The following is an 11,343-nucleotide window of genomic DNA, read 5'->3' on the forward strand; positions in this document are numbered from 1 at the left end:
CCATCCTTAGCTGGAATGTAAGGGGTTTAGCCCAACTACTCACCAAAAAGCACCTCTTGAACCTCATCAATAAAAACAACCCGGATATTATTTTCTTAGCGGAAACTAAAAATAGATCCAATATTATTAATAAACACCTAAGGATCCAAAAATATTATAGTAGTCACTTTATCGAGCCTAGTAATAAAGCTGGAGGACTGGCTTTGTTTTGGAAACACAATTTAAATACCACTATCTTATACTCGGATCAGAATATGATACATGCCAACATCACCAATACGACTAATAATTTAAACACGTTTGTCACGGGATTTTATGGTTGTCCGTACCATAAAAATAAACTGAAACCGTGGAAAACTCTTAGCAAACTCCAGGTTGATAAGAATATGCCATGGATGGTCATAGGAGATTTTAACAGTGTCTTCGATAAAGCTGAGAAAAAAGGTGGCTCCCCAGCCACATCCTCCCACTTAGCTAGTATCCTTTCCATTATTAGTCAACTGCAACTTATAGACATGGGCTATAAGGGGAACCCGTACACCTGGAGTAATAAACAATTTGGTGACAAATTGATTCAAGAAAGGCTGGATAGAGCTCTCTCGAACTTTCACTGGCTCCAGACTTACTCCTTAGCCAGTATCACTCATCTAGAGTCGGTGGGTTCGGATCACCTGCCCATTATTTTGGCTGATAATAATAATAGATACAATAAGACCAAGCCTTTCAAATTCATGCGCACTTGGATGAATCACCCAGAATGTCATGATTTCATCGCCGAGAAATGGAGTGTTAATCATGATATACAAGGGAAGCTCAAAAAGTTAAGTAAGCACTTAAGTATTTGGAATAAAACAGTCTTCGGTAACATAGAAAGTAATATTAAGAGCATTACAGAAAGAATAAACAACTGTAGTAACAAAGAGGAACTCGATAGGTTGAACGAGCAACTTGAACAATTGTTCCTCCATCAAGAAAATATCTGGAAAGAAAAATCCAGAAATAACTTTATTTCGGTGGGTGATAAGAATACTAAATTCTTTCATTCCCAGGCCATTAAGCGTAATAGACAAAACAGAATTAGGGCGATTAAAGATCGAAATGGTGACTGGCAGGAGAATACTGAACAGATTGAAGAGATCTTTACTGCTCATCTGTTAGAGATTAATACTTCTGATAATACTACTACTAATCCTAACATTCTCAATCTTTTTCACCCGAGTATATCTAGCATTCAAAACAATAAACTTACAGCCATTCCGGACGAATATGAGATTAATAATGCGATCAAGGGTCTAAAGAGAGAAGCGGCTCCAGGTCCCGACGGCTACCCGCCTTTCTTCTTTCAATCTAACTGGGACACTGTCAGCCCTGATATTCACAAACTGGTTCACACTTTTTTTCTTTCTGCTTCGCTTCCGGTCGAAGCCAACCATACCCACATTTGTCTTATCCCGAAAACAGCTACACCTCAGACCCCGGCGGATTTTAGGCCCATCAGTCTCCTGAATACTACCTACAAGATCATAACTCGAATTCTTGCGGATAGGTTTAAAGAAACTCTTAATGACATTATTACTCCGGTCCAGGCGGCGTATCTTCCGGGTAGGCAAATTTCAGATAATATTATAATAGGACAAGAAATTATACATTCCATGAAAAAGATGAAAGGAACAGCGGGACATTTTGGGTTGAAGCTTGATATGTCCAAGGCTTTTGATAGAATAGAATGGAATTTCTTAACAGAAATTATGAGGAAATTAGGTTACTCCGAACATTGGATTAGGTTGATTACCACTTGCATTTCTACCTCCTCAATGGCGGTGCTAATTAATGGTCATCCCGGACGAACCTTTAACCCGACCAGAGGTATTCGTCAAGGTGACCCCCTGTCCCCCTTCCTCTTTATCTTAGCTATGGAGGGGCTGAGTAGATTATTGGTATCTAATCAGGATCAAGGGACTTTTAAGGGATTCCCTACCAACAATACGGAACTGACCATTTCTCACCTCCTATTTGCCGATGATTGTATAATCTTCGGTCAGAACTCTTTAGACAACATCTATATACTCAAGAGCATCCTTAAGACTTTCTGCGAGTCATCAGGTCAAATGATCAATTATAAGAAGTCTAACATTTTCTGTTCTAAAAACTCCTATCCGAAGTTCAAGCGTATGATAATGCACTCACTGAAGGTCAAATACGCGTCTCCTTCGGATAAATATCTGGGGGCGATCTGTTTATCGGAGCTAACAAGCGGATTGCTTTGCAGGATCTCCTTCAGCAAATTAAGAATAAACTCGAGAAATGGAATTTCTCATTCCTATCTCAAGCTGGGCGCACTATTGTTATTTCAACAATAGCAGCCGCCGTACCCCGATACCAAATGCAATGCTTTGCCATTCCTAAAGGCATAAGCAAAAGCATTACGACTATTCAGAAGTCGTTTTGGTGGGGTAAGTCTAGAGGTATATGTACGAAATCTTGGTCGTCCATCTGCCTCCCCAAAGCCTTGGGAGGTTTGGGTATACATCGTACAGAGCTAGATAACACAGCTATGCTTAGTAAACTAGCCTGGAGACTTAAGACGGAGCCTAATGCTTTGTGGGTCCGGTTTCTAAAACTATAAATAAACATATATATCAAATTGATGAGTTAACGACTTGGGAAGTCCATGATGGCTCCCAAATTAATATTTGGACAGATAACTGGATCCCAGGTAATAATCTTATGCATAATACTTCTAGCAATACGCAAATCATAAAAGTGGCACAGTTAATTAATAATAATAGTTGGGATGACATGACGCTCAATAATACCTTTGATCAACACACACAAAATCTTATAAAAGCCATTCCGATCTGTACGGATGGAGCAGATCAGAGGATATGGAGACTAACAAAATCGGGTAAATTCACTGTTAAATCCATGTATAACTACCTCTGCACGAGTATAAATTCTCCCACAAATTATATCCCCAATTGGAAGTTCATTTGGAACATTCCTAATGTACCTAGAATTCAAATCTTTATATGGAAGATCTGTACTAAGGCACTCCCAGTGAGGGAGAGAATTGGGAAATATATCAATAACAATCTTATTTGTCCTAATTGTGATGCGATTGAATCTATTGAACATGCACTGCTACACTGTCCACTAGCTAAGAATATATAGTTCCATTTTAACATTATATTGGAGAAAATAGAGAACTTGACAGAATGGATATTTTTATGGGAACACACCCCTCAATTAAACGATGCATCTTATCAGAATCTTCTATCTACGATTTTGTGGATTATATGGAAAACTAGATGTGATCATTGCTTTCAACACGAAATAACTGATCTATCACAAATCATCTAAATGATCTACAAATTCCCTAAACATACGCTACCCAATAATAAAAACATCAAACCCATGAACACTAAATGGAATCCCCCAGAAACTTCTTGGCTGAAAATTAATGTAGACGCATCTTTTACTAATGCGAATGAAATGACAGGTATTAGTTTAATTATCCATGATGCTGGGGCTAATTTCGTAGAAGCTCATACTTCTACATCCAGAAGCAGGAATAGCGAAGAAGGGGAGGCAATAGCTATCCTTAACGGTCTTCTATAGGCGGCTGAACATAAGTACAAAGACATCATCTTAGAGAGTGATAACATAAATATCATCAAACATATCCAGAATCCAAAGCATGAGATTCAGTGGCAATCACGAGTACACATCAAGAAAATCCAGGAAATCAAAAATAAATTCAATAGAGTGAAATTCAACTATATTAATCGAAAATTTAACATGCCAGCAGATAGGCTTGCGAAGCGAGCGAGGAAGAAGAATAAATCTGAATCTTGGAGTAGAATCCCTTTCTTTTTAATTCCTTTGTACTGTAAAAACACTTTGATTTTTTAATATGATCAGAACAGCTTAACAAAAAAAATACAACTACTTTTGTTGTTATTATGAGTAACAAATATTTTATAATGTCAAAATTAATAGTCAGATTTACAGTAATATATTTTTCAAAAGATAGATGTAAGTGTACAGACAGGCAGATCGTCTATACATTTACACCCTCACGTGACGGTAGGATTGAATATGTCCCGCTCCAAGCCACCAACCCTGACCTAAAATGAGAGCGTAGCTGTACATAAAGTCTATCCGCCTGTACATATTGAATAATTGTTTTTAAAAAGGGATTAATACATACAAATCTGTTATGGTATGATGGTGACCAGCCTTCTAGGCTGATAGTGATGTGGTTCGCTCTAATATTTCTGGGCCTTATAGTTTTATAATGCCACACTGGGGAAGGATGTTTAACTTCTTAATAGGAGTATCGCACTCCGTCTCACCACCATTGTAAGATTGATTTACAAAACACCCTCCCAAGACTACATCATAATAGAGTGAATCGTGTTGATAACGTGTTATAAGATGACGTAGACCAGTCTTCTGATGTGCTAGTGATATACGTACACCCTAACATCTTCATCTTCCCCTTATCGTAATCCCCAAAATTCCGTCTACCCATTTTCATCTTTCTCCCCCGATCTCTCTACCTTTTTTTTGTCTTCTTCGTCTCTCTTCATCTCTTTATATTTTTTCCTTCTCGTACTCTCTCTAAACTATATTATTCAATTTAATTTTTCTGAGTCGAAGAAGATGATGAAGGGGAAACCCTGCATGATCTTCCATTCGTGGAAGACCTTGTCTTTTTCGTAGCAGTGGAACAGATCTAGGTGGATTTTCTAGGGTTCATCAATTCATTAGTCTAGGGTTTTAAGGAAAATCGTCATAGGGTTTTAAGCAAAGCTAATGGTGTCCTAGTCGTCAATGTCAATCTTATTGCTCGTGTACTCGTTCCTTCTCTCTGTACTCCTAATTACGGGCTTCTCTGTTTTCCAATTTGATATTTTTTGTTGCACAAAATGTACTAAATAATGGTCCTTGTGGTTGGAAGAAGCTAGTTGTTTCATTTGCAAATGAAATACTTTTACTAAACGGTGAAGTAAAGCGGGCATAACCTGGTCAACCTCTTCGCCTATCAATCTAAACGTCAAGTCCTTAATCGGCTTTAAATTGCAAACTGGGGGTTGAGGTGAAGAAGATATTATTTAGAGAGAGTAGGAGAGGGAAAAGAAGAGAAATATAAGAGAAAAAAGAGTGAGCAAAAAAAAATAAATATGCCTCCTAAGAGAATTTCGATTGACCAAACCTTTTATGCGTTGAGGCATCTTAAAATTAAATTCTTCTACATCATCTTAAGATCTCAATTGAGTTTTGCATTAGAAAGGTTTTTTTTAAAAATTCTCAATTCCTTAGTGTCATTTACGATTTTAAGATTGAGTCTTGCATTGGAGATGCTCTTAGTTGTCTACAAGAAAAAAGTCAGACGGGTTTGAACTGAGTTACCGCCTAGTTGTATTTTTAACTCTAGTCTTTGATTTAATTCTTATCTTACTTCCTTACAACGATTCTTAGTTGGGAGTACTTGATTTGATATGCATATTTTATTTCTTAAGCTTATAAAAATGTAAGTTAACAAGTCAATTAATTAAATATTGATTTATTTCGAAATTTTTTCTTCCTTTTTCTTAGAAATATGGGACCCCATTACACTTCGAAAGAAAATAAGAAAAGGAAGAAAAAGTGTGCTCCGACAACACAAATATCATCCCTATGAAGACCTTCGACAATCCTCAGGTGCCCATGAGAGTCTATTTGTAGCTAAATTGTACTCCATCCTATTGTTGATTTGATGCCTTGCTCCTATCACAGAAAACCTTACCGTTGAAGGGAGGAGTGTAAGGCAGTGAAGGTCTTGGTGAGCATCGTGATAGAACACGTTTGTCGATGCCACTTTAAGATCGGCTGGCCCGTCAAAGTGAAACGTAAGGCTTGGAAGATCGGTGTATCCTCTATTTAACCTAAAACACATGTCTAATCCTAGACTCGGGTTCGGAATGAGAGTGAACTGTCCCCTTAAGTATGTTTTTATAAGATCGGTGACACGGCTATACGCATTATGAGGGATGTGAGATGTAGCAGCTCCTAAATCAATAAGAACTCCTCCTGATCCATCTGGTTTTGGTGCGAAATACCCAGGATTAAAAAAACACCTTTGGTTACCTACACTGATATCTAATAGTTTCAAACTGTACGCCTTTGGATTGTCTGGAAAAGGAACAAATTCTGTGGATTGAACCTTTGATCCTTTTAACTTGTAGTCGTTACCGAAACTTAAGAAACTACGAGTCCCTGCAGGTGCGTTTGACTCAACCAAACAGTATGAAAATCGTTTTCGAGCTTCGCTTCCCATTTGTGATATTAAAGAGAGTTCTCCTTTATTCATACCTAAAATACCATCAATATCACCTCGAAACTTAGTTATCCCCCTATTATTTGTGCTGCAACCAAAGACAATATTATTTAAAGATTTGACCGAACGTTCCGAATCAAATTTAAGAGTTTCAGCAGCTAGATAACCTCCCGTCCTCCCTGATACATACTCAAGGTTATATTGGCATTTGTTGTCTTCCCATGTGAATTTTGGTGGCCGACAATTAGCATGAGGTATAATTCTAAATGTATTTGATCTATATGGATCAAAAGTTGGTGTATTCTGAGGGAAACAATTGGGCTCACAAGGTTTACATTGGGTCCAAATCATCTCACTAGCTGTATCAAATATTAAGTGGTAAGGTTTATAATAGCCAATACCTACTTGAACGAAATAAGTGAAGCCATCTGAAACTACTGGAGGACGGATTAGACCAAGATTAGAATAATTTGAAGCACCAGCAATTTTGGTATGCAAATAGAGAATACGCGCTTCGGAAAACTCGACGAGTCGTTCGAGTTTTTCCGAGCTGGTGAGATTACCAGGGTAAAGAGGAGACTCTGGGGAGTCTCTATGAATGAGTTTTAAGCTAAAACCTTCCCTCCAGCTGCCAACAACATTACTGGTTATGAATTGAGATTGATGGGAGAGAAAGCAAAGAATAAGAAAATAACCTAGAGATGATAATTTTGCTAAAGGAGCCATGGCTATGTTTATGATTATGGTACTTAGGTACATCACATATTTATATGTCCAAATGGTAGAATCCTTGTTTGTATAAATGGTAGGAAATCACCAATTAGATATAGGATTAAATATCAAAATCCATTTGATGTATAACAAAATGGGAATCATAAGGATTTGGCATAATATCCATTTTAAATGAAATGCATAAATGTTAAAAATTACATTTTTCACCAACAATAAGATTTACTAATTAATATAGAAGAATTTTTTGATGAAACACCCAAAAATTGGGCCCAAATCCCACATTAAGCCCATCCCGGAATATTAATCCAAAAAAAATACCCAAAAGTTAAAAAACCCTACACATCAAACTCAAATACGGATCTCTAGGCACCATCCCTCCCAAAAACGCATCTCTAAGACATCCTATACTTTAATATTCCTTCTATCCTCTTATATATACTCATCAGCTTTCCATTCTCTCTCTATAAACCGACTCTCTCTATCTCTATAAAACCGGAATTTCATAACTCTTTCTCTCTCTAAAATCTTTTCCACCTTTATCTCTCTCTACATTTCCTTACCTTCTTCATATCTCTTTCTTGTTTTGGAAATAAACCTAGTCTGGTTTCATCATCTTCCTTTTTTTTTTTAGAAACCGAAACTTGTTCGAGGGAGCTTCATCATCTTCAGTGATTTTCTTATTTGTATACCTTTTATAGTTTCATCATTATCTTCGTTTGTCGACCTTCAATAGCTTCATCTTCTTCGTTTGTTGAGGTTATATCTTAATAACTGTTTCATCCAAAAGACCGAGATTCATCATCTTCTCTCTCTAAACATCTCTATTTTATCATCTTCTTCACCGATAACTTCAGGTAATGTTTCTGTTTCGTGTTTTAATCAAAAAAATATCCGAGCTCATTTGTTGAATATTCTTAGGCTTTTTATGTTGTTCTTTCTTTTTTGTTGTGAATGTTCCTGTAACAATTTTGTTATTCCGTACAACACATGTTAATTTTCCTTACAACTTCTTGTTTTGTTGACAACGCTATATAGTTTATGTGAACATTAAAAATGTTCAGAACATTTTTGAAAATGTAGACACCTTTTTATTCCAGATTTTCCATTTACAATGCTTTTGTCCTATGGTGTTATACATACACAATCATGTTTACGTAAACATTAAGAGAAGTGTTTGAAATAAAATCCTTCAATTCTCTTTCATTTTTTGCCTTCCGTACAAGTTTTGATAGTTATTCCTCGAACATCTCGTTTTGTTCAAAACTCTTCTCATAATCTATAAACATTTGAAGAAGTGTCTGTAACATTGATTGAAATGCCTGAAGCATTATTTTAAAAATAAGGTCGCATCTTTAATAATAAGAACATTCTCTCTGGTGTTACAAGCATACTTCTCAATTGTAACACCATTGGGTTGTCTTTGACATTTTCCACTACTTCTAAAATTTTTTAAAAACGCTGATAACATTCGTTTTAATGTCTTTGACTTTGGGATTGATTCTGAATGCGTTTGTCTTTGACATTTTCCACTACTTTTAAACATTTTTAAAAAATCTGACAACATTCGTTTTAATGTCTTGACCATTTTCATATATTCCTACTGCATATAATCATTTGTTCATTGCACTTGCAGAATTTTCAGCTATGGAACCGGATAGAGCACCTTCTACTTCAAACAACAATGATAAGAAGCTTGTTTGTGAATCATGGGGTGAAATATTTACTGAGGTTGGACAAACATTCCCCGGTGGTGTGAATGCTTTTCGACAAGCTCTTGGGCGATATACCATTGCCACAAAGAACAACTACAAATATATCAAGAATGAACCAGGCCGTGTGACTGCTGTTTGCTCAAAACCAGGATGCAATTGGAGAGTTCATGCTGTGGCACCGTTGGGTTGTAAATCGGTCTTTTTGTTGAAAGAGTACGAATCGAAACATGATTGTTCGGATGTTGTCCTCAAACCTTTTGATCCAAAATTGTCTAGTAAATTGGTTGGTAATTTGATGGATCGAGACATTAGAAAACACCAAGATGCTTTGGCGACTACTAATCCTAATAGTAGAATCAATTTGCAAATAGATTCGTTCGAGTTTTTATTGCCCTCCATGCATCTATCCTTGGCTTTCAACACTGTCGTCCAGTAATCTATATTGATGGAACTTTCGCCAAAACTCGTTTTAATGGTTGCATCTTAGTTGCTGTTACCAAGGATGGTAATGACGGTATGTTTGCATATTTCGATATTACGTTAACATTAAGTTTGTGTTTAGCTAACATTATTAAACATGTCAACAACATTTACAATAATGTTGCCGACACGTTAGATTATGTAAGTTGATGTAAAAATATTTGAATTGCTTTCACAATTTCGCAGTCGACATTTGCAAAAATGTTTGCTACAAAATCCTGTATGCAATGAAACAAAATTGATTTTATTTTTTATTTTATTAGGTCTTTTCCAAATTGCTTACGCTATTGTTGATATTAAGAACGACGATAATTGGCATTGGTTTCTGGAAAATCTGAAATTGGTGGTGGATCCACTAAAAACATATACCTTCATTTCTGATAGACACGGTGGAATTCTCAATGGAGTGAAGAATGTTTTCCCACTGCTCACCACTCTTTCTGTGCTTGGCACCTACAATGCAATCTAAACCTCAGAATACGTAACGGTGCGCGCCAATCACGTTATTTTCAGACTCTTATGTTTAAGGCAACCCGTGCATACCAGCGAGTGAGTATCATGCAACCATTGGACAAATGAGTGAGATGAGCAAAACAAATGTTTCACGTTTTTCGAAACCCTTAATCTGGAATCATGGGCTGATTCTTTTTTTCCTGGGATAGGTATTTATGCTTCATCTTTATTTTGTCCTACTGTTGGCATTAAACATTACATCTTATTCGTCTACATAGTATCACATGTTCTCTTATGTTTCAATCGTTACAGCCACATTCGCATTATTGTCACCGTGTGCATTATTATGTTGTTTACATAGTTGTTAAAGTATGAAACACTTTCGTTTCTGTTTGCAACACATAAACATATGTTTATTTTTTTTCAAGGTACGGCATCATATCATCTCAACTGTCTGAAAGCTTCAACAATATGATAAAGAAGGCCCGAGTACTTCCTATTACAGCACTGTTGGATGCCATTCGAATGAAAATAACGAACAAGATCAAAAAGCACAGAGACTTAGCTATCGGATGGAACACTTTTCTTTGCCCCTCCATTAATGACGAACAAGATGCGAAATACAAAGTTGCGGAGACTTGGAGATTCGTTGAGGCAGCACCACTTGTTTTTTAAGTTTATTCAACTCCACGTCATACCGTTGACCTCGGTGCTCTTACTTGCTTTTGTCGCCATTGGCAAGTAGATTCACTCCCTTGTCAACATGCAATGATATGCATCAATAAGACGCCGAGTGATAGTACTTGTTTTTATGATCATGTCTGGAGAGTGGAGACTTATAGAAACACGTACAAAAACAGTGTTTACCCCGTTCTAAATTTTGATGAACCAGAAACTTTTGATGAATCAACCAAGATTCATCCTCCATTAGTGAAAATGCCACCCGGTAGACCTCGCACAACACGATTGCAGAATTCCGAAGACGTAACGAGGAGGAAAAGAATCTGTCGCTGGTGCAACCAACCTTCTTACCACAACAATGCTACTTGTCGAGCCCAATTGTAGTCAACTTTTCCTTTATGTCTTGAATATTGCTTATTTTGTAAATAACATTGTTTGATATGTTTACAACATTCCTTCTTATGTTTTCATCATTTTGCTTTATGTCACCCAAAATGTTTTGTATATGAATCATTATGCTGTTATCAACATGCTTAAATTTTATGAAAGTCACAATCTTATTTTATCCCATGTTGTGTCAATGACAAGAATTTTTTAGTATCTGGCACTCTTCGTTTTTTGTTTAACATTAATGGTTGTGTTTTTACATTGGATTTAGTTTCCAGAGACAAACTTCTTAATGTCCATGCATCTAATATATTGTTACGGACATAACTATTTTTGTTTGCATGCGAAGAATTAAATGTAATCAACATTCTTAAATTTGGATACAACATCTGAGAATATATTCAAGAAATTGAAGGAGTTGAAGGAGTTGAAGGAGATGTTCTTCGACCAAGGTGACATTGCGAACAATTTGTCGGATAGGACAATTGATGTGGAATATCATCAAGTCCGATTGATTTAGGGATCGTAGAGTTGTAGCTAGAGACAAACTACGATCGTCGAATTACGAAGTAATTC

At 36.5% G+C, this 11,343-nt stretch overlaps 2 protein-coding genes across 2 annotated transcripts; one reads left to right on the forward strand and one right to left on the reverse strand.

Annotated features, from left to right (window-relative positions):
- Positions 1–515: 515 nt before the first annotated feature.
- Positions 516–3,618, forward strand: LOC147564815 (uncharacterized). Its single transcript, XM_086639292.1, has 2 exons — positions 516–1,866; positions 3,500–3,618. The coding sequence occupies exons 1-2, from the start codon at positions 516–518 to the stop codon at positions 3,616–3,618; spliced, it is 1,470 nt and encodes a 489-aa protein (XP_086495418.1).
- Positions 3,619–5,680: 2,062 nt separating this feature from the next.
- On the reverse strand, positions 5,681–7,048 carry LOC147564816 (aspartic proteinase CDR1-like). The gene has a single exon (XM_086639413.1). It carries the CDS (start codon positions 7,046–7,048, stop codon positions 5,681–5,683), a length of 1,368 nt encoding a protein of 455 aa, XP_086495539.1.
- Positions 7,049–11,343: the final 4,295 nt, after the last annotated feature.

This window comes from Eschscholzia californica, unplaced genomic scaffold, assembly GCF_041429995.1.
Source record: "Eschscholzia californica isolate CP2 unplaced genomic scaffold, dmEscCali1.0.p SCAF_1, whole genome shotgun sequence".
Classification (NCBI taxonomy): Eukaryota; Viridiplantae; Streptophyta; class Magnoliopsida; order Ranunculales; family Papaveraceae; genus Eschscholzia; species Eschscholzia californica.